We start from the raw sequence: 23,626 nt of genomic DNA, 5'->3' as shown, positions 1-23,626 counted from the left end.
ATTTTAATTCAGACACGGGATTTTTTTGGGGGAGTTGCATGTCATTTTTATTTAGTCTTTTTTTTAGAAGTACATAACGACCATTATAAAAAATAGTTGCTCAGCGAAACTCCATTCTTTGGTAAGTACCGAATTTATTTGGACATTATTAAACTTGCTCTGCTTCCGGGGCCTGAGAATGCAATTTGGGTTCATTCTCTCCGACATTTCTCTATTTCTAGTTCATTATTATAGTGTACTTTTATTATTGTGAACAATTTACTGCATTGTTAGGAGCTGGTAACGTGAGCATTTCGCTACACTCGTTATAACATCTGCGAAACCGTATAACGCGACCAATAAACCTGGATTTTGGACTAACGTTAGAGGGTGACGTTTTCTAGCTTCCGATTCGTTGAGCGCCTGAAAGTGGCATCAGGAACAAGTATGAACGGTGTATCGCTGGTTGTCGGATTCCGAAACAGACAAACAACATCTCTCTAGGCGACACAGAGTGACATTAATAAATGGGCACACCAATCCAGCTTTACTATGAGATAGTAGTAGTAAAGGATATCCGCTCAAAATGGCCAGTGGCGATATGACGCGTGTGCTCGGCATACTCAGCTCTCTGTATCGGCACGTCGAGACCCTGGAGGAGTTTGCAAACCATATTGTATTCAGAGAGGGACAGAGAGCGGTGCTCATCGAAACGACAGATACAGCGCGCTTCATATCGTTTGTCCGGGGAGTGTTTGTCTGCACGGATAAAACCCTACAGGACGTCCCCAGCTGCAATCAGGTACATGTGTAGTTGGCTGGGTACATAACTAAAACATAGTCTAAGTAACTAGCTATCTAACCGCATGGAGTAGCCGAGTTTTTACTTAGCCAGCTTAGTTCAATTTTTGCAATGAAATGCAACGTTTTGAACTGACATTTGACTTTAAGAGAGGCGTTTTGTATTGTTTTACAGTGCTATGTTTGACCCCCAAAAGCCATGGATTAAAATGCACAGAGACAGACACACGCAACACAAAACATTGTGCCAGTTATGTCGATGTATTGATTTAAATGTCCTCCTTAGATCAGCACCGTGCCTGAGCTGTTGGCGTTCGTGTTGAACAACATCAAGAGGAAAAAGAAAAGGAATGTCCTGGCGCACGGTTATGGTTACACGTTCCAGGACCGCGACGCCGACCAGTTTAAGTTTCATGGCGAAATCACTCAGAGTGCCGCGTACATCCACGGCAGCGACTTATGGAAGAGGATCTGCCATCGCCTCGGCACGGACGTCTCCAAGTACCTCCTGGAGAGCTGTTCCTTGTTCGTGACGGTGCCGCCGTCGTCGTCGTCCGCGTTCCAGGTGTGCGGCGTGCCTGCGTACGACCGCGTTTCCATGTCAACGGGTATCTCTAGGTTCCACCTGGGATACAAACGGAATGGTACCACTAGAAACGGCAGAGGGAGAAGTAAGGAGGTCAGAAACGGGGGATGGGTATTTCAGGGTTCTGCTGGGAGAAAAAGGAGAAGGGATGGAGGTAGAGACACTGGGAAAAGGAAGGGAGACGAGGTCTGTTTGGGAGGGAAGAGGAAGAGGGAGGAGGTGGAAGGAGGTGGGCGTTTGCCTGGAAAAAGGAGATGCACTCAAAGAGAATCTCCCACAGTCTCCAGTGGGACTAGCGATTGTAAGCACAGAACACTGGAAACAAATGGGATCAAGAGACCAATGGAGGTTATTTCTCTCACCAAGGGACCCACACAGAGCCTACAGGTTTTCAATGGTTCTAGCAATGTGGAACAGGTGTCCGCAGAAATGGAACGTCTCAGGAAGCCAATGGAGCAACCGGCTGGACCCGGAAGACCATTGGAGGCTGTGATGGTCACCATAGCGCCCGCCGAGAGCTCTAAACAGGTCTCTGACGGCACAGGTAATATCGAGCAGATGTCGATGAAAACAGGACTTAGAAGGCAAGCGGCTGTAGTCCCAAGACCAGTAGAAGAACAGTCTGGACCCGTATCGGCCACTGTACATGTAGAGGGGGGTCCTAGTTGGAGAACAGGGTCGTTCCCACCACTCCCCCACTCCCAGTGTTTCATCCGCACCCTGGGCATGCTCTACGGAGGGCGGGGCATGCGCCGCTTCCTACTGAACAAGAAGAGGAAAAGTAGGGACGAGGGGCCCAGGCGTCTGCAGGGGAGAGACTTAGTGAGACTGGTCTTCTTTGAAGGCGTGGCCTATCTGAACGGAGCAGAAAGGAAGCCTGATAGACTTCCCAGAAGGTTTTTCACCTTGGTGCCTCTGTTTTGTCAGTTGCTACGGCGACACAGGAGGTGTCCCTATTCTAAGATACTGCAGAGGGTTTGTCCAGCAGTGGGACAGGGGGATATGGCCTCCCTCCTGCCCCAGCACAGTGCACCTCACCGGGTGTACCTCTTTGTCAGAGAGTGCCTCAACGCGGTGGTCCCCTCGGAGTTCTGGGGGTCGGACCATAACCGATTCAAATTCCTGTCCGCAGTCAGGAACTTCCTGTCCATGGGCAAGTTTGAGAGGATGTCATTGGCTGAGCTGATGTGGAAGATGAAGGTGAATGACTGTGATTGGCTGAAGATCAGCAAGACAGGTCAGTTCCTCTTCCACTACTTTCCCAGACTCTTAACTTTGCCCCCTTCTCTCTCTCCTTCTCCATCCAGCGTCCATTACATCTGTCACTTACCTTCATTCCACCCATTCTAACCCCTCTCATCCCCAGGCCGCTGCCCGCCCAGTGAGCTGTCGTATCGGACGCGAGTGCTAGGCCAGCTCCTGGCTTGGCTGCTGGATGGCTATGTGCTAGGCCTGGTGAAAGCTATGTTCTACGTCACAGAGAGCATGGGACAGAAGAACGCACTGCGCTTCTACAGATACCAGGTCTGGGCCAAGCTGCAGGAGCTGGCTCTCAGGTATTATACACAGTTACACATGTACGAACATGATCATTTTGATCTGTCTCACTATCACACACAGCCCTCAGTTGTTTAGTCACTCAGACTTAAACAAAATCTCGCTGTGTCTCGCTGTGTCGCTGTGTCTCGCTGTGTCGCTGTGTCTCGCTCTGTCTCTGTGTCTCACTCTGTCTCTGTGTCTCGCTCTGTCTCTGTGTCTCGCTCTGTCTCTGTGTCTCGCTCTGTCTCTGTGTCTCGCTCTGTCTCTGTGTCTCGCTCTGTCTCTGTGTCTCGCTCTGTCTCTGTGTCTCGCTCTGTCTCTGTGTCTCGCTCTGTCTCTGTGTCTCGCTCTGTCGCTGTGTCTCGCTCTGTCGCTGTGTCTCGCTCTGTCGCTGTGTCTCGCTCTGTCTCTGTGTCTCGCTCTGTCTCTGTGTCTCGCTCTGTCTCTGTGTCTCGCTGTGTCTCGCTCTGTCTCTGTGTCTCGCTCTGTCTCTGTGTCTCGCTCTGTCGCTGTGTCTCGCTCTGTCTCTGTGTCTCGCTCTGTCTCTGTGTCTCGCTCTGTCTCTGTGTCTCGCTGTGTCTCGCTCTGTCTCTGTGTCTCGCTCTGTCGCTGTGTCTCGCTCTGTCTCTCGCTCTGTCTCTGTGTCTCGCTCTGTCGCTGTGTCTCGCTGTGTTTTGCTCTGTCTCTGTGTTTTGCTCTGTCTCTGTGTCTCGCTCTGTCGCTGTGTCTCGCTCTGTGTCTCGCTCTGTCTCTGTGTCTCGCTCTGTCGCTGTGTCTCGCTGTGTTTTGCTCTGTCGCTGTGTCTCGCTCTGTCTCTGTGTCTCGCTCTGTCGCTGTGTCTCGCTCTGTGCTGTGTCTCGCTCTGTCTCTGTGTCTCGCTCTGTCTCTGTGTCTCGCTCTGTCGCTGTGTCTCGCTGTGTTTTGCTCTGTCTCTGTGTCTCGCTCTGTCTCTGTGTCTCGCTCTGTCTCGCTGTGTCTCGCTCTGTGTCTCACTCTGTCGCTGTGTCTCGCTCTGTGTCTCGCTCTGTCTCTGTGTTTTGCTCTGTCGCTGTGTCTCGCTGTGTTTTGCTCTGTCTCTGTGTCTCGCTCTGTCTCTGTGTCTCGCTCTGTCTCTGTGTCTCGCTCTGTCGCTGTGTCTCGCTCTGTCTCTGTGTCTCGCTCTGTCGCTGTGTCTCGCTCTGTCGCTGTGTCTCGCTGTGTCTCGCTCTGTCTCTGTGTCTCGCTCTGTCTCTGTGTCTCGCTCTGTCTCTGTGTCTCGCTCTGTCTCTGTGTCTCGCTCTGTCTCTGTGTCTCGCTCTGTCTCTGTGTTTTGCTCTGTCTCTGTGTCTCGCTGTGTCTCGCTCTGTCTCTCTGTCACTGTGTCTCGCTCTGTCGGTGTGTCTCGCTCTGTCTCTGTGTCTCGCTCTGTCTCTGTGTTTTGCTCTGTCTGTGTCTCGCTCTGTCGCTGTGTCTCGCTCTGTCGCTGTGTCTCGCTCTGTCTCTGTGTCTCGCTCTGTCTCTGTGTCTCGCTCTGTCTCTGTGTCTCGCTCTGTCTCTGTCTCGCTCTGTCTCTGTCTCTCGCTCTGTCGCTGTGTCTCGCTGTGTCTCGTGTGTCACTGTCTCGCTCTGTCACTGTCTCGCTCTGTCTCTGTTGTCTCGCTCTGTCTCTGTGTCTCGCTCTGTCTCTGTGTCTCGCTCTGTCTCTGTGTCTCGCTCTGTCTCTGTGTCTCGCTCTGTCTCTGTGTCTCGCTCTGTCGCTGTGTCTTTGCTCTGTCTCTGTGTCTCGCTGTGTCTCGCTCTGTCGCTGTGTCTCGCTCTGTCTCTGTGTCTCGCTCTGTCTCTGTGTCTCGCTCTGTCTCTGTGTCTCGCTCTGTCTCTGTGTCTCGCTCTGTCTCTGTGTCTCGCTCTGTCTCTGTGTCTCGCTGTGTCTCGCTCTGTCTCTGTGTCTCTCTCTGTCTCGCTGTGTCTCGCTCTGTCTCTGTGTCTCGCTCTGTCTCTGTCTCTGTGTCTCGCTGTGTCTCGCTCTGTCTCTCGCTCTGTCTCTGTGTCTCGCTGTGTCTCGCTGTCTCTGTCTCGCTCTGTCTCTGTGTCTCGCTCTGTCTCTGTGTCTCGCTCTGTCGCTGTGTCTCGCTCTGTCTCTCTGTCTCTGTGTCTCGCTCTGTCTCTCTGTCTCTGTATCTCGCTCTGTCTCGCTGTGTTTTGCTGTGTCTCTGTGTCTCGCCGTGTCTCGCTCTGTCTCTCTGTCACTGTGTCTCGCTCTGTCGGTGTGTCTCGCTCTGTCTCTGTGTCTCGCTGTGTCTCGCTCACACATAGCTCACTTTAACTCTGTGGTCAGCGTTGACTCATTTTTATGACCTTGTTCCCAGTGGTCACCTCTCTAAAGGTCAGATGTCAGAGTTGACCCTGGCCCAGATGACGTCGCTCGCCAAAACCACCGTCACCTCCCGCCTCCGCTTCATCCCCAAGACCGAAGGCATGAGACCCATCACACGGGTCATAGGGGCGGACGCCAAAACGAGGGTATGACTTTGACCCCTTTTTAATAAGAAGTGTTTTCAGAAGTTTATGTTTGTATCCGTCTTGCTGACAATGTGTGTGTGTGTGGTCTGTCCCCTCCAGTTGTTCCAGACCCGTGTGAAGGAGCTGTTAGATGTGCTAGGTGTCTGTGTACGGTCCTCTCCCTCTCTCCTGGGCTCTACAGTGTGGGGGTTGACCGACATCCACAGAGTCCTCTCTTCCATCACCCCTGCTCAGAAAGACAAACCACAGCCGCTCTACTTTGTCAAGGTTGATCTGACCGTTTCATTCCATAGTTCTATACCTTTACCCCCCTCCTTTTCTCTCTGTCCCCCTGTCTCTGTGTCTCCCCTGGGGTGAGTGTAAGCTGTGTCTCGCTGTGTCGGCGCCCTGTAAAATAAATAGTGTGGGTACGCCCTACCGGTAGAACATGAGCCTATCACAATGAAAACAAAATGTCAAGAGAACTGTAGGCTATTAGACCGTTGTTAATCATTACCGTGTCCAGTATGTACTGTACATCATCACACCAGTATGTACTGTACATTACCACACCAGTATGTACTGTACATCATCACACCAGTATGTACTGTACATTACCACACCAGTATGTACTGTACATTACCACACCAGTATGTACTGTACATTACCACACCAGTATGTACTGTACATCATCACACCAGTATGTACTGTACATTACCACACCAGTATGTACTGTACATTACCACACCAGTATGTACTGTACATTACCACACCAGTATGTACTGTACATTACCACACCAGTATGTACTGTACATTACCACACCAGTATGTACTGTACATTATCACACCAGTATGTACTGTACATTACCACACCAGTATGTACTGTACATTACCACACCAGTATGTACTGTACATTACCACACCAGTATGTCTCTGTGTCTCACCAGTATGTACTGTACATTACCACACTCAGCTGTTCTGTACATTACCACACCAGTATGTACTGTACATCACCACACCAGTATGTTCTGTACATTATCACACCAGTATGTTCTGTACATCATCACACCAGTATGTACTGTACATTACCACACCAGTATGTACTGTACATTACCACACCAGTATGTACTGTACATTACCACACCAGTATGTACTGTACATTATCACACCAGTATGTACTGTACATTATCACACCAGTATGTACTGTACATTACCACACCAGTATGTACTGTACATTACCACACCAGTATGTACTGTACATTACCACACCAGTATGTTCTGTACATTACCACACCAGTATGTACTGTACATTACCACACCAGTATGTACTGTACATTATCACACCAGTATGTTCTGTACATCATCACACCAGTATGTACTGTACATTACCACACCAGTATGTACTGTACATTACCACACCAGTATGTTCTGTACATTATCACACCAGTATGTTCTGTACATTATCACACCAGTATGTACTTTGTCATCACACCAGTATGTTCTGTACATTATCACACCAGTATGTTCTGTACATTACCACACCAGTATGTTCTGTACATTACCACACCAGTATGTACTGTACATTACCACACCAGTATGTACTGTACATTATCACACCAGTATGTTCTGTACATTATCACACCAGTATGTTCTGTACATTATCACACCAGTATGTTCTGTACATTACCACACCAGTATGTTCTGTACATTACCACACCAGTATGTTCTGTACATTACCACACCAGTATGTTCTGTACATTATCACACCAGTATGTACTGTACATTACCACACCAGTATGTACTGTACATTATCACACCAGTATGTACTGTACATTACCACACCAGTATGTACTGTACATTACCACACCAGTATGCACTGTACATTACCACACCAGTATGTACATTACCACACCAGTATGTACTGTACAGTACCACACCAGCAGATAGCCTAGTGGTTAGAGAGTTGGACCAGTAACCGAAAGGTTGAATGATCGAATCCCAGAGCTGACAAGGTAAAAATCTGTCGTTCTGCCCCCTGAACAAGGCATTCAACCCACTGTTCCTAGACCAGTTAACTCACTGTTCCTAGACCAGTTAACCCACTGTTCCTAGATCAGTTAACCCCCTGTTCCTAGACCTGTTAACCCACTGTTCCTAGACCAGTTAACCCACTGTTCCTAGACCAGTTAACCCACTGTTCCTAGACCAGTTAACCCACTGTTCCTAGACCAGTTAACCCACTGTTCCTAGACCAGTTAACCCACTGTTCCTAGACCAGTTAACCCACTGTTCCTAGACCAGTTAACCCACTGTTCCTAGACCAGTTAACCCACTGTTCCTAGATCAGTTAACCCACTGTTCCTAGACCAGTTAACCCACTGTTCCTAGACCAGTTAACCCACTGTTCCTAGACCAGTTAACCCACTGTTCCTAGACCAGTTAACCCACTGTTCCTAGACCAGTTAACCCACTGTTCCTAGACCAGTTAACCCACTGTTCCTAGGCCAGTTAACCCCACTGTTCCTAGACCAGTTAACCCACTGTTCCTAGGCCAGTTAACCCACTGTTCCTAGGCCAGTTAACCCCACTGTTCCTAGACCAGTTAACCCCACTGTTCCTAGACCAGTTAACCCACTGTTCCTAGACCAGTTAACCCACCGTTCCTAGACCAGTTAACCCACTGTTCCTAGGCCAGTTAACCCACTGTTCCTAGGCCAGTTAACCCACTGTTCCTAGACCAGTTAACCCACTGTTCCTAGGCCAGTTAACCCACTGTTCCTAGGCCAGTTAACCCACTGTTCCTAGACCAGTTAACCCACTGTTCCTAGACCAGTTAACCCCACTGTTCCTAGACCAGTTAACCCCACTGTTCCTAGACCAGTTAACCCACTGTTCCTAGGCCAGTTAACCCCACTGTTCCTAGGCCAGTTAACCCCACTGTTCCTAGACCAGTTAACCCCACTGTTCCTAGACCAGTTAACCCACTGTTCCTAGACCAGTTAACCCACCGTTCCTAGACCAGTTAACCCATTGTTCTTAGACCAGTTAACCCAGTGTTCCTAGACCAGTTAACCCATTGTTCTTAGACCAGTTAACCCAGTGTTCCTAGACCAGTTAACCCATTGTTCTTAGACCAGTTAACCCATTGTTCTTAGACCAGTTAACCCAGTGTTCCTAGACCAGTTAACCCAGTGTTCCTAGACCAGTTAACCCACTGTTCCTAGACCAGTTAACCCACTGTTCCTAGACCAGTTAACCCACCGTTCCTAGACCAGTTAACCCATTGTTCTTAGACCAGTTAACCCAGTGTTCCTAGACCAGTTAACCCACTGTTCTTAGACCAGTTAACCCAGTGTTCCTAGACCAGTTAACCCAGTGTTCCTAGACCAGTTAACCCACTGTTCCTAGACCAGTTAACCCACTGTTCCTAGACCAGTTAACCCACTGTTCCTAGACCAGTTAACCCACTGTTCCTAGACCAGTTAACCCACCGTTCCAAGGCCGTCATTGTAAAATAATAATTTGTTCTTAACTGACTTGCCTCGTTAAATAAAGGTAAAATAAAAAACATTACCACACGTCAGAGGGCTGAAAAATCAGAGGATGAACTTAAACGGTTGGTAGGCCTGCTCTCCAAAACGCCATGTGGTTCAACCAGAACAGGCAGAGACCAGGACGTGCGCGGAGAATTCTGACCTGTTTTGGCAATCACCAAGTGTGACACTTCTTGTTGTCTCGTGGAACGGATGTCTCTTATATATTATATTATATTATTATATTATTATGTTATATTATATTATGTCTCTTCCCAGTCACCATGGTTTGGAGCCGGGGGGAATATGTTGGATAAATACAAAAAACAATAATGGTTGTCTATGCCACAGTAAAAGGTAATTTCATTTTTTTTTTTAAACGTTAAATGACGTCTTTATGACTCGGCCCACAGAGATGCTAATGAATTAACATTCTAATTGTAGTTCTGTGATTGGGCCTCACAGCCGGCCCATGCGGGGATATTTGCCGAGATGATAAACTGACCAACACCTCCCATTATTCTGCCCCCAAAAAACTAAACAATAACTCAGCCAGTGGCGTGAGGGCTCCAGCTACAACCCCCCTCTCTTTACCATCAAACTCTACAACCCCCCCTCTCTCTTCACCATCTCTGTCTACCACCCCCCTCTCTCTTTCACCATCTCTGTCTACCACCCCCCTCTCTCTCTTCACCATCTCTGTCTACCACCCCCTCTCTCTCTCTCTACCCCCCTCTCTCTCACCATCTCCATCTCTACCCCCTCTCTTTCACCATCTCTGTCTACCACCCCCCCTCTCTCTCTTCACCATCTCTGTCTACCACCCCCTCTCTCTCTTCACCATCTCTGTCTACCACCCCCCTCTCTCTCTTCACCATCTCTGTCTACCACCCCCCTCTCTCTCTTTCACCATCTCTGTCTACCACCCCCTCTCTCTCTTCACCATCTCTGTCTACCACCCCCTCTCTCTCTTCACCATCTCTGTCTACCACCCCCCCTCTCTCTTCACCATCTCTGTCTACCACCCCCCTCTCTCTCTCTTCACCATCTCTGTCTACCACCCCCCCCTCTCTCTCTCTCTATTCCCTCTCTCTTTCACCATCTCTCTCTACCCCCTCTCTCTTCACCATCTCTCTACACCCCCTTCTCTCTCTTCACCATCTCTGTCTACCACCCCCCCCTTTCTCTCTACCCCCCTCTCTCTTCACCATCTCTCTACACCCCCTCTCTCTCTCTTCACCATCTGTCTACCACCCCCCTCTCTCTTCACCATCTCTGTCTACCACCCCCTCTCTCTCTTCACCATCTCTGTCTACCACCCCCCCTCTCTCTCTACCCCCCTCTCTCTCTTCACCATCTCTCTACTACCCCTCTCTCTTCACCATCTCTCTCTACACCCCCCTCTCTCTCTCTTCACCATCTCTCTCACTTCACCATCTCTCTACACCCTCTCTCTCTCTCTCTTCACCATCTCTCTTTTCACCATCTCTCTCTACCCCCCTCTCTCTCTTCACCATCTCTCTCTACCGCCCCCCCCCCTCTCTCTTCACCATCTCTGTCTACCACCCCCTCTCTCTCTTTCACCATCTCTGTCTACCACCCAGCCTCTCTCTCTACCCCCCTCTCTCTCTCTCACCATCTCTCTCTACCCCCTCTCTTTCACCATCTCTCTCTACACCCCCATTCTCTTCTCTTCACCATCTCCTCTGTCTCTCTCTCTCTCTCTTCACCATCTCTCTTCACCATCTCTCTCTACCCCCTCTCTCTCTCTTCACCATCTCTCTCTACCGCCCTCATCTCTCTTTCTCTCAATTCAAAGAGCTTTATTGGCATGGGAAACGTGTTAACGTCGCCGAAGCAAGTGAAATAGTCAGAAATTAACAAACATTATTAGAGTCACAAAAAGTTTAAAAGGAATAGAGACATTTTAAAATGTAATATTATGGCTGTATACAGTGTTGTAACGAAGTGCAACTAGTTAAAGTACGTAAGGGAATATAAATAAACCTAAATGTCATCTCTCTTACCACCCCTCTCTCAGGTGGATGTGAGTGGGGCCTACGACAGTCTACCCCACACTCAGCTCTTGGAGGTGATTGGTCAGGTCCTGTCACATGTGCAGGAAGAGCTTTTCTCAGTGCGATGCTATGCTAAGGTGTGGGCCGACACCCATGAGGGCCTCAAAAAGACCTTTGTCAGACAGGTACAGCACACACACACTCTTACCAGTCCTTTGTCTCGCCAAACTTGTCCCCCCTGCACAACTTTGTTTCGTTTACATTTGTCTGTGTTCTTGTGTCCATTTTGTGTGTCTTCCGTGTAGGCAGACACTGTGGCGTCCACCAACATGAAAGGCTTTGTGATGGCACTGCAGAGAGAGGGCAAAGTTCACGATGCCATACTGGTGGAGCAGGTGAGAGGATGGAATGGCAGCCATTTTTTAAGAAGTGCTACAGCGGTGTCCTACCATACCAATAACTATTTCATTCCTTCTAGAATTGTCCCAACACAGCACCCATTTTAATAGTCAATCCCAACTCTTCCTGGCTGAGGTGTTCTAAATCTAGGGCGTTCTAAATCTAGGGCGTTCTAAATCTAGGGCGTTCTAAATCTAGGGCGTTCTAAATCTAGGGCGTTCTAAATCTAGGGCGTTCTAAATCTAGGGCGTTCTAAATCTAGTGCGCATTCTAAATCTAGGGCGTTCTAAATCTAGGGCGTTCTAACGCTAGGGCGTTCTAAATCTAGGGTGTTCTAAATCTAGGGTGTTCTAAATCTAGGGTGTTCTAAATCTAGTGTATTCTAACGCTAGTGTATTCTAAATCTAGGGCGTTCTAAATCTAGGGTGTTCTAAATCTAGGGTGTTCTAAATCTAGTGTATTCTAACGCTAGTGTATTCTAAATCTAGGGTGTTCTAACGCTAGTGTATTCTAACGCTAGTGTGTTCTAAATCTAGTGTGTTCTAACGCTAGTGTGTTCTAACGCTAGTGTATTCTAACGCTAGTGTGTTCTAACGCTAATGTATTCTAACGCTAGTGTATTCTAAATCTAGGGTGTTCTAACGCTAGTGTGTTCTAACGCTAGTGTGTTCTAACGCTAGTGTGTTCTAACGCTAATGTATTCTAAATCTAGGGCGTTCTAAATCTAGGGTATTCTAAATCTAATGTATTCTAAAGCTAGTGTTATCTTCTGTCAGCATTTCTCCACAGATATTCATGGCAAAGATGTCTTGGAGTTCTTCACCCAGATGCTCTCTAGTTGTGTTGTCCAGTTTGGGAAGAAGTGAGACGGTTATATTTTCTCTTTCTCTACATTTTTATATAAAAAAACATTTACATACTTTGTTTTTGTGTCAAATTATCCCGTTATTCTTTAATGACTTTGAGTTTCTCTGAAGTGTCTACATACTTCAGTCTGTCTAATGACCCCCTGTCTAATGACCCCCTGTCTAATGACCCCCATGTCTAATGCCCTCCCCCCCCCTGTCTAATGACTCCCCCCATGTCTAATGACCCCCATGTCTAATGACCCCCTGTCTAATGACCCCCTGTCTAATGACCCCTGTCTAATGACCCCCTGTCTAATGACCCCCTGTCTAATGACCCCCCTGTCTAATGTCCCCCCTGTCTAATGACCCCCTGTCTAATGCCCCCTGTCTAATGCCCCCTGTCTAATGTCCCCCTGTCTAATGCCCCCTGTATAATGTCCCCCTGTATAATGTCCCCCTGTCTAATGACTGTCCCCCCTGTCTAATGACCCCCTGTAATGACCCCTGTCTAATGACCCCCTCTAATGACCCCCCTGTCTAATGACCCCCTGTCTAATGACCCCCTGTCTAATGACCCCCCTGTCTAATGACCCCCCTGTCTACCCTGTCCCTGTCTAATGTCCCCCTGTCTAATGTCCCCCTGTCTAATGCCCCCCTGTCTAATGCCCCCTGTCTAATGTCCCCCTGTCTAATGACCCCGCCCCCTTTCTAATGACCCCCCCCCCTGTCTAATGTCCCCACTGTCTAATGTCCCCCTGTCTAATGTCCCCCTGTCTAATGTCCCCCTTGTCTAATGTCCCCCTTGTCTAATGTCCCCCTGTCTAATGTCCCCCTGTCTAATGACCCGCCCCTTTCTAATGACCCCCTGTCTTATGACCCCCTGTCTAATGTCCCCCGCTTTCTAATGTCCCCCCTGTCTAATGACACCCCCTGTCTTATGACCCCCTGTCTAATGTCCCCCTGTCTAATGACCCGCCCCCCTTTCTAATGACCCCCCTCCTGTGTTGTAGAACGTTCCGTCAGTGTCAGGGGATTCCTCAGGGCTCCGTGGTGTCGTCTCTGCTGTGCTGCCTCTGTTACGGCCACATGGAGAACCTTCTGTTCCCTGACGTCAGTCAGCGAGGAGGGTAAGGGGGAGGTTGGGGAGTTAAACAAGTCAGAGGGGAGGGTAAGGAGGAGGTTGGGAAGTTAAACAAGTCAGCGAGGAGGGTAAGGAGGAGGTTGGGGAGTTAAACAAGTCAGAGGGGAGGGTAAGGAGGAGGTTGGGGAGTTCAACGAGGGGTTGTATAAATAACCTTTGACTGACGGAGAAGCATAGTGGATATGACCAGTGACTTTTCTCTTCTTTTCAGATATTAAATAACGTCAGTGTTGTGATCTGCTGTGCATATGATTTAATCTAAACCCAAATCCCAAACATTTAATTCACCTCGGATCAAATTCCTCTTATGTCAGTCAAACTTCTTGAATAACTCCCAACTCACCATCAGAGGGCAACCTTTGAAAGAACCAAGTATCCAGTGTCTGACCTGTTATCTCTGCCTCTCTGACCTGTTATCTCTGCCTCTCTAACCTGTTATCTCTGCCTCTCTCTATCCGGCCTCTCTCTGTCAGGCGTTATCTCTGCCTCTAACCTGTTACTCCTGTGTTATCTCTGCCTCTAACCTGTTATCTCTGCCTCTCTCTGTCTGGCGTCTAACCTGTTATCTCTGCCTCTCTAACCTGTTATCTCTGCCTCTCTAACCTGTTATCTCTGCCTCTCTAACCTGTTATCTCTGCCTCTCTCTATCCGGCGTCTAACCTGTTATCTCTGCCTCTCTAACCTGTTATCTCTGCCTCTCTAACCTGTTATCTCTGCCTCTCTCTGTCAGGCGTCTAACCTGTTATCTCTGCCTCTCTAACCTGTTATCTCTGCCTTTCTCTGTCAGGTGTCTGATGAGACTGGTTGACGATTTCCTCCTCATCACTCCTGACCTGAGCCAGGCACAGACCTTCCTCAAGTAGGTCCCATTTCTCTCCTATGTTACCTTCCTGACCTGTGCTAACCATTACCATATATAACCTTCCTGACCTATACTAACCATATATAACCTTCCTGACCTATACTAACCATATATAACCTATATATAATATATAACCTTCCTGACCTGTGCTAACCATTACCATATATAACCTTCCTGACCTATACTAACTATTACCATATATAACCTATATATAATATATAACCTTCCTGACCTATGCTAACCATTACCATATATAACCTTCCTGACCTGTGCTAACCATTAGCATATATAACCTATATATAATATATAACCTTCCTGACCTGTGCTAACCATTAGCATATATAACCTATATATAATATATAACCTTCCTGACCTGTGCTAACCATTACCATATATAACCTTCCTGACCTGTGCTAACCATTACCATATATAACCTTCCTGACCTGTGCTAACCATTACCATATATAACCTTCCTGACCTGTGCTAACCATTACCATATATAACCTTCCTGACCTGTGCTAACCATTACCATATATAACCTTCCTGACCTGTGCTAACCATATATAACCTTCCTGACCTATGCTAACCATTACCATATATAACCTTCCTGACCTGTGCTAACCATTACCATATATAACCTTCCTGACCTGTGCTAACCATTAGCATATATAACCTATATATAATATATAACCTTCCTGACCTATGCTAACCATTACCATATATAACCTTCCTGACCTGTGCTAACCATTACCATATATAACCTTCCTGACCTGTGCTAACCATTAGCATATATAACCTATATATAATATATAACCTTCCTGACCTATGCTAACCATTACCATATATAACCTTCCTGACCTGTGCTAACCATTACCATATATAACCTTCCTGACCTATGCTAACCATTAGCATATATAACCTTCCTGACCTGTGCTAACCATTAGCATATATAACCTATATATAATATATAACCTTCCTGACCTGTGCTAACCATTACCATATATAACCTTCCTGACCTGTGCTAACCATTACCATATATAACCTTCCTGACCTATGCTAACCATTACCATATATAACCTTCCTGACCTATGCTAACCATTAGCATATATAACCTATATATAATATATAACCTTCCTGACCTGTGCTAACCATTACCATATATAACCTTCCTGACCTGTGCTAACCATTACCATATATAACCTTCCTGACCTATGCTAACCATTAGCATATATAACCTATATATAATATATAACCTTCCTGACCTGTGCTAACCATTAGCATATATAACCTATATATAATATATAACCTTCCTGACCTGTGCTAACCATTAGCATATATAACCTATATATAATATATAACCTTCCTGACCTGTGCTAACCATTACCATATATAACCTTCCTGACCTGTGCTAACCATTACCATATATAACCTTCCTGACCTATGCTAACCATTACCATATATAACCTTCCTGACCTATGCTAACCATATATAACCTTCCTGACCTATGCTAACCATTACCATATATAACCTTCCTGACCTATGCTAACCATTACCATATATAACCTTCCTGACCTGTGCTAACCATTAGCATATATAACCTATATATAATATATAACCTTCCTGACCTATGCTAACCATTACCATATATAACCTTCCTGACCTGTACTAACCATTACCATATATAACCTTCCTGACCTGTGCTAGCCATTAGCATATATAACCTATATATAATATATAACCTTCCTGACCTGTGCTAACCATTAGCATATATAACCTATATATAATATATAACCTTCCTGACCTATGCTAACCATTACCATATATAACCTTCCTGACCTGTGCTAACCATTAGCATATATAACCTTCCTGACCTGTGCTAACCATTAGCATATATAACCTATATATAATATATAACCTTCCTGACCTGTGCTAACCATTAGCATATATAACCTTCCTGACCTGTGCTAACCATTAGCATATATAACCTTCCTGACCTGTGCTAACCATTAGCATATATAACCTTCCTGACCTGTGCTAACCATTAGCATATATAACCTTCCTGACCTGTGCTAACCATTAGCATATGTGGATGAGATATAGCTTAGTGGATCAGTGGCTAGGGCCAACTATACAATGTGAAAGTAAATGTCCCATTTTGTTGAGGTCATGTCCTTGTTGGAGGCAGAAGTTGTAACACACGTCTGTAACATGGTTGGTTTCTATATTTCGGGTGTCTCCAGTGGGTCCTAAATGCTTTGCAAGGGAATGACTACTTGCTTCCGTTACATATTTTCCCCCATCCCCACGTTTGATGTATTTCCTGTCGATGATGTCATTTCCTCCTTTTCTTAGGACCCTGATGGCGGGGGTACCACAGTACGGGTGTGTGGTGAACCCCCAGAAGGTGGCTGTTAACTTCCCATTGGGTGAGGGGGGGTCCTGTCCTGCTGGGGTACGCCTGCTGCCTTTACACTGTCTGTTCCCCTGGTGTGGACTATTGCTGAATACACACACCCTGGACGTCCACAACAACTACGCCAGGTAATATATATACACACTCTGGAGTTGGTCCTCCCTTTACTGCTATACCAGCCTCCAGTGGTCTGCTGCTCCACTAGATGTTGAAACGTTGCTGCAGGGACTTGCTTCCGATCAGCCGTAAGAGCATTGGTGAGGTTCGGGCACTGATGTTTTAGCGATTTTAGGCCTGGCTCTCTGTCGGTTGTTCCAATTCATCCTGAAGATGTTCCATAGGGGTTGAGGTCGGGGCTCTGCGCAGGCCAGTCAAGTTCTTCCACACCGATCTCAACAAACCATTTCTCTATGGACCTCTCTTTGTGCACAGGGGGCGTTGTCATGCCGAAACAGGAAAGGGCCTTCCCCAAACTGTTGCCACAAAGTTGGAAGCACAGAATCCTCTAGAATGTCATTTGTATGCTGCAGCGTTAAGATTTCCCTTCACTGGAACTAAGGAACCATGAAAAACAGCCCAAGACCATTATTCCTCATCCACCAAACTTTACAGTTGGCACTATGCATTTGGCCAAGTAGCGCCCTCCTGGCATCCGCCAAACCCATATTAGTCCGTCGGACTGCCGGATGGTAAAGTGTGGTTAATCACGCCAGGTAACGTGTTTCCACTGCTCCTGAGTCCAATGGCGATGAGCTTTACCCGACTCCAGCTGGAGATGTGGAGATCATCGATGTAACTACTCCGTCTCACAATGACACGGTGGTTGGAACTAAAAATGACACATTTGGACTCATCAGACCAAAGGACAGATTTTCCTCCGGTCTAATGTCCATTGCTCGTGTTTCTTGGCCCAAACAAGTCTCTTATTATTTATTGGTGTTCTTTAGTGGAGGTTTCTTTGAAGCAATTTGACCATGAAGGCCTGATTCACGCAGTCGCCTCTGAACAGTTACTTGAACTCTATGAAGCATTTATTCAGGCTGCAATTTGTGAGGATGGTAAACTCTAATGAACTGATCCTCAGCAGCAGAGGTAACTCTGGGTCTTCCATTCCTGTGGAGGTCCTCATGAGAGACAGTTAACTCTAAGGAACTTATCCTCTGCAGCAGAGGTAACTCTGGGTCTTCCTTTCCTGTGGCGTTCCTCATGAGAGACGGGTAACTCTGGGTCTTCCTTTCCTGTGGAGGTCCTCATGAGAGACAGGTAACTCTGGGTCTTCCTTTCCTGTGGCGTTCCTCATGAGAGACGGGTAACTCTGGGTCTTCCATTCCTGTGGAGGTCCTCATGAGAGACAGTTTCATCATAGTGCTTCATGGTTTTTGGGACTGCACTTGGAGACACTTTCAAAGTTCTTGAAATGTTCCTGATTGAGTAACTTTCATGTCTTAAAGTAATGATGGACTGTCGTTTCTCTTTGCTTATTTGAGCTGTTCTTGCCATAACGTGGACTTGGTCTTTTACCAAATAGGACTATATTCTGTGTACCAAACCTACCTTGTCACAACACAACTGACTCAAACACATTATGAAGGAAAGAAATTCCACCTGTTAGTTGAAATGAATTCCAGGTGACTAGCTCAAGAAGCTGGTTGACAGAATGCCTGTGTGCAAAGCTGTCATCAAGGCAAAGGGTGGCTTCTTTGCCGAATCTCAAATATAAAATATATATTTTGATGTAACACTTTTTTGGTTACTACATGATTCCAGATGTGTTATTTAATAGTTTTGATGTCTTCACTATTATTCTACAATGTAGAAAATAGTCAAAAAATAAAGAAAAACCTTTTGAATGAGTAGTTCTAAAACTTTTGTGTGTGTGTGTGTGTGTGTGTGTGTGTGTGTGTGTGTGTGTGTGTGTGTGTGTGTTTTATAACTTTCATATTATAGGAATGATTTCAATCTTTTTGTAGTGCAACTTTGTTGCAGGCAACGTTTTCAGAGGGGACACACTGACCAACCCTGATGCAACTCTTGTTGCAAGCAACATAAATTCTGTCCGGATTTTAGATGGTTATTTTAGCCTTTTGTACTAGAGGGGAATTTAGGTGGATGAATTCTCTGTTACTGAAGTCCTACTATCTCTGATTCCAAGCTGGCAGGCAATCTACTGTTATGGTTCCTGTCTCTCTCAGTTATTTATTGCCTTTATGGGTTCTGGTAAATTGTGCTAAACTTCCTTGAACCCTGGCTGTACTTACTGGTATAGAGTTCTCTTAAATTCCCCCTGAGCAACAGTAGACGCCCATCCTAGTGGCACTGGAGAGGGGGGGGGGGGGGGTTCAGATTGTTGATGGGTCAATCCAACCCGTCTAATCGGATGAATATGAATAGAGTTGGTAAGGACGACTCTTTAACTAACTGGATGTTTTCATTATGATAAGTAGGGCACAACGGAACCTGAGCTCTTCTTCCTCTCTCATCTCAGCTACGCTGGCCAATCCCTGCGCTACAGCCTGACGCTAGGCTCCGCCCACTGCGCGGGGCAGCAAATGAAGAGGAAGCTCATGTCCATCCTTAGATTCAAGTGCCACGCCCTCTTCCTGGACCTCAAAGTGAGTCGTGCTCTGCTATATGATGACCACCTGTCAATCAATTGCTTGTCCACTCTCTATCCCACCTGACGCGGGACTGTCATCCAATCCCTGTTGTGTATATTTCAGACCAACTCCCTGGAGGCTGTCTATAGCAACATCTATAAGTTAGTGTTGCTGCACGCGTTCAGGTAAGGTAGCCTATGGTCTGACCCGAAAAATGACCTTTTCAGTGGTTTGACGTCTCACTTCGGCCCTACGTGAAACGTGTGACCACACACACACTCACACTCACACTCACAGTGCCTGTCCCTGTCTCCTTCAGCCAGAGTAAACAGAGAAGGACTTTAGCCTCTCTGTCTGGAAGAAACCCAGAGACACACCAGCTTCCTTTATAAGAGGAATGTGTCTGGATGGAGCAGATTGATGGTTAACTAACTGTTTTATAGATGCAGTAATACACAGTAGTAGAAAGTGTATATCTCTCTGTGGTTAATGTTTCCCCGGGTTTATAAATTAAATCACTTTTATTCATTTATCTGTAATGGAGTCAATTATTGATTTTTTTTTGGGGGGGGGGGGTTACCTTTTATTCCAAGAGTGGACACATTTAATTTCTCTTATTTAACCATTTGAACTTCTAGTCACCCATAGCAGATTAATATGCATGGAACTTCTAGTCACCCATAGCAGATTAATATGTATGGAACTTCTAGTCACCCATAGCAGATTAATATATATGGTACTTCTAGTCACCCATAGCAGATTAATATGTATGGTACTTCTAGTCACCCATAGCAGATTAATATGTATGGAGCTTCTAGTCACCCATAGCAGATTAATATGTATGGTCCTTCTAGTCACCCATAGCAGATTAATATATATGGAACTTCTAGTCACCCATAGCAGATTAATATGTATGGAACTTCTAGTCACCCATAGCAGATTAATATATATGGTACTTCTAGTCACCCATAGCAGATTAATATGTATGGTACTTCTAGTCACCCATAGCAGATTAATATGTATGGTACTTCTAGTCACCCATAGCAGATTAATATATATGGAACTTCTAGTCACCCATAGCAGATTAACATGTATGGAACTTCTAGTCACCCATAGCAGATTAATATATATGGAACTTCTAGTCACCCATAGCAGATTAATATGTATGGAACTTCTAGTCACCCATAGCAGATTAACATGCATGGCATTTTTTGTGTTTGTGGCGTTAGGTTCCATGCCTGTGCACAGAGTTTGCCGTTTGGTCAGAAAGTGGGCGGAAACCACTCTTACTTCCTCAATCTGATCTGGGACTTGGCGGAGTACACCAACCAGCTAGTCAGACTCTGCAACAAAGGCAAGCCTGAGATGTTTACTACTTAATGTAGGACTCCCCGTGCTCTCTGTGTGTTTTTAGCTTCCAGCTCACTCTCACCTTCTCCATCTCTGTCCCCTCATCGTCACTGTGGTTTTGATTAGCTAAGTGTGCTGATATTTATCCCCCCACCTCCAGGTCTGTCTCTAGGCTGTAAGGCTTTAACAGGTAGCCTTCAGTATGAGGCAGTAGAACTGATATACTGTCTGGCCTTCCTGTTGGTTCTGTCCCGTCATCGCCCCCTCTACTACCATCTCCTCGCTCCACTACGCACACGTACGTACCCACCCTACTCCACGTTGTTGTTGTTGTTGTTGTTGTCTCCCTTCACCAATATATTCCTGAAATATACTAGACTGTAAATGCATTAAACCTGCAAGATAACTGCAACACTGTGAAGGTATATATCATGGTTCTTACTGGCATTGAAGACAGCGAGATCCAGTATTGACATGATCAGGTTAGTGGTTATTGATCCAGTATTGACATGATCAGGTTAGTGGTTATTGATCCAGTATTGATATGATCAGGTTAGTGGTTATTGATCCAGTATTGACATGATCAGGTTAGTGGTTATTGATCCAGTATTGACATGATCAGGTTAGTGGTTATTGATCCAGTATTGATATGATCAGGTTAGTGGTTATTGATCCAGTATTGACATGATCAGGTTAGTGGTTATTGATCCAGTATTGACATGATCAGGTTAGTGGTTATTGATCCAGTATTGACATGATCAGGTTAGTGGTTATTGATCCAGTATTGACATGATCAGCTTAGTGGTTATTGATCCAGTATTGACATGATAGTGAAAGGATGGGTGTGGGCAACACAGGCCGCAGGCAGTGCAGGTCCAGAGGTGCCTACCCTCAGAGTAAAGGGTCAGTAAGTGTGGAGGTTGTCATTAAGTTAATTTATTTATATATATATATATATATATTTATATATATATATATTATATATTGTTGTGTGTTAACTGGAGAGAGAGGTGAAAGGTAGGAGAGATGGTGCTGATAGAGCGGTGGGCCAGATGTGAACCCCAGAGACGGTACATGTGCTCCAGAGGCATGGTCTTAGACAGGTAGACCCACCCCGGGCCACGTCGAGTTCATTTCTAAAGATGGGAACATCCCGCTGGATCGGATACATCTGTCTGTCGACCACGTAACTGTTCATTTAGCTGTCATAGTCGGTGGCTGTGTATGAGGCAGCTTTAACTGTGTGTTTCTCTCTGGCTCTACAGGTAAGAGGAAGCTGGAGGGGAAGCTGGGCGGTTTGAGATTGGCACGAATCAGACAAGCTGCCACACCCAAAATGCCTGAAGACTTCAAGGCCATCCGGGCCTAGAGGAGAATTTCCACTACTGTGACCTCTTGCCCTCTGCTCCTTGTCACCTCTTAACCCTAGAACCTCTTAACCCTATAACTGTGCACAGCAGGGAGGGGGGCGCTTAAATAGTCGGGTCAGAATACTGTGTGGACAATTGTAAATTGTCCCGGTGTCCATATTTTGGTTTGGTTGTATACTAGCTCATGTTTTGATTCTGTTGTACTTTTTAAAGCAGACCAAGGTTGTAGGTCAGTGAGTGATAAGGATGAATCATAAAAGGCTGTCTCTTTTTTTTTTAAAGTACACGTAATAAAGATTTCTGTAAGATCAACAGACCCATCTCTTTCTCTGGACTTTTGTCTGTTGATTCATCGAGTGCTCCAGTAGCGAAAGGCAGTTCCTTTTGAGTCAGTCGACCTGGGTATAACATACACTGGAGAGTCACAGTTTCGCGACTTCTGTTGAAGGACCTAAAATCACACCTGACAAGGCCAATGAAATCTGTTCCTCGCTTGAAAGCACCACGTTACACAGGTGATGAGCGGTTGAGGCTCAGATGAATTCCTTCACTGTTCACCGCTGTGTGAACAGGAACAATGCACACTGCTAAAACAAACAATTGGAACACGAGACCGCCTTTGCAAAACTAAACTGTCCCTTACTGATTGATATAGCGTGCTCACCTTCTATAGACGGTGTCTGCTGGAGTTGGTATGGTTCTCCTTGTTTCCTACTCGACAACAATTACTTATTCTTTGTATGTCTTGGCCTGGCTAGCCAGTATTGGCTGTAGGTGTCGGCTCTCCCTCCCTTAGATGACGAAGGTGAAACTGTGTGGGTTCATGTCCAAATAAAACAAAAACACATGTTTGTTGACTGGTATGTCTGTGCTCTAATCAGTTAAGGGGACAGCTGGTTCCCCTACTAGTCCAGAACAAGGGGACAGCTGGTTCCCCTACTAGTCCAGAACAAGGGGACAGCTGGTTCCCCTACTAGTCCAGAACAAGGGGACAGCTGGTTCCCCTACTAGTCCAGAACAAGGGGACAGCTGGTTCCCCTACTAGTCCAGAACAAGGGGACAGCTGGTTCCCCTACTAGTCCAGAACAAGGGGACAGCTGGTTCCCCTACTAGTCCAGAACAAGGGGACAGCTGGTTCCCCTACTAGTCCAGAACAAGGGGACAGCTGGTCCGTTGAAGATTTCTACTTCAAGTCGACAACTCTGGACGTTCTGCTTACTCCGGAACGGGCCCTATTCACCGGGACCGGAAAGAGGAAGAGGCTTGCGGCCTCTTAATGAGATTATATCGGCCAACAAATAGACCCGCCATTTTGCCCTCCCTGTTCCGTTGGTGAACGTTCTGGAGAACAATGGATGAGTTCTATCAGGAGCTGAACGACTGTAATATTCTACAGTGAGCTACAAAACTATTGGGACGGTGACATGTTTTTTTGTTTTTGGCTCTGTACTCCAGCACTTTGGGATTTGAAATACAACGACCGAGGTTAAAGTGCAGACTGTCAGATTTTTAATTTGAGGGTATTTTTTACAGCACTTTTTTGTACATACGGAGTAAACCAATCACTGTCCCAATACTTCTGGAGCTCACTGTATGTTTCTCAAGAGTCCTTGTTGATTTAACAACACAAACTGATGCTGGCACTAACACCGCTCAACGAGCTGTTTATGGCCATAAGCAAACAAGAAAATGCACATTCAAAGGTGGCGCTT

At 46.2% G+C, this 23,626-nt stretch overlaps 1 protein-coding gene across 2 annotated transcripts; it reads left to right on the top strand.

The window, feature by feature from the left end:
- The first annotated feature begins 73 nt into the window (after positions 1–73).
- On the top strand, positions 74–22,230 carry tert (telomerase reverse transcriptase). Of its 2 annotated transcripts, XM_052469117.1 has the most exons (16): positions 94–781; positions 1,067–2,603; positions 2,733–2,922; positions 5,251–5,404; positions 5,504–5,671; positions 10,958–11,119; positions 11,240–11,329; positions 12,110–12,195; positions 13,192–13,308; positions 14,110–14,181; positions 16,537–16,725; positions 19,083–19,209; positions 19,318–19,379; positions 20,424–20,548; positions 20,705–20,842; positions 21,810–22,230. In XM_052469117.1, the coding sequence occupies exons 1-16, from the start codon at positions 566–568 to the stop codon at positions 21,911–21,913; spliced, it is 3,537 nt and encodes a 1,178-aa protein (XP_052325077.1). In that variant the 5' UTR covers positions 94–565; the 3' UTR covers positions 21,914–22,230. The 2 variants fall into 2 exon arrangements, with proteins under 2 accessions (XP_052325078.1, XP_052325077.1); XM_052469118.1 differs by lacking the exon at positions 14,110–14,181 and having other exon boundaries at positions 74–781.
- Positions 22,231–23,626: the final 1,396 nt, after the last annotated feature.

The sequence above is a fragment of the Oncorhynchus keta genome, chromosome 19, assembly GCF_023373465.1.
Source record: "Oncorhynchus keta strain PuntledgeMale-10-30-2019 chromosome 19, Oket_V2, whole genome shotgun sequence".
Taxonomy (NCBI): Eukaryota; Metazoa; Chordata; class Actinopteri; order Salmoniformes; family Salmonidae; genus Oncorhynchus; species Oncorhynchus keta.
Note: the sequence above shows the minus strand (reverse complement) of the source record. Positions and strands in the feature narration are given on the sequence as shown.

Excerpts from the sequence above, each read along its gene's own strand:
- tert (XM_052469117.1), top strand. The coding sequence starts at position 566 with ATGGCCAGTGGCGATATGACGCGTGTGCTCGGCATACTCAGCTCTCTG. Across the intron at positions 11,330-12,109 it reads ATGCCATACTGGTGGAGCAG|CATTTCTCCACAGATATTCA; the intron begins GTGAGAGGATGG and ends ATCTTCTGTCAG. Across the intron at positions 13,309-14,109 it reads GACGTCAGTCAGCGAGGAGG|GTGTCTGATGAGACTGGTTG; the intron begins GTAAGGGGGAGG and ends TTTCTCTGTCAG.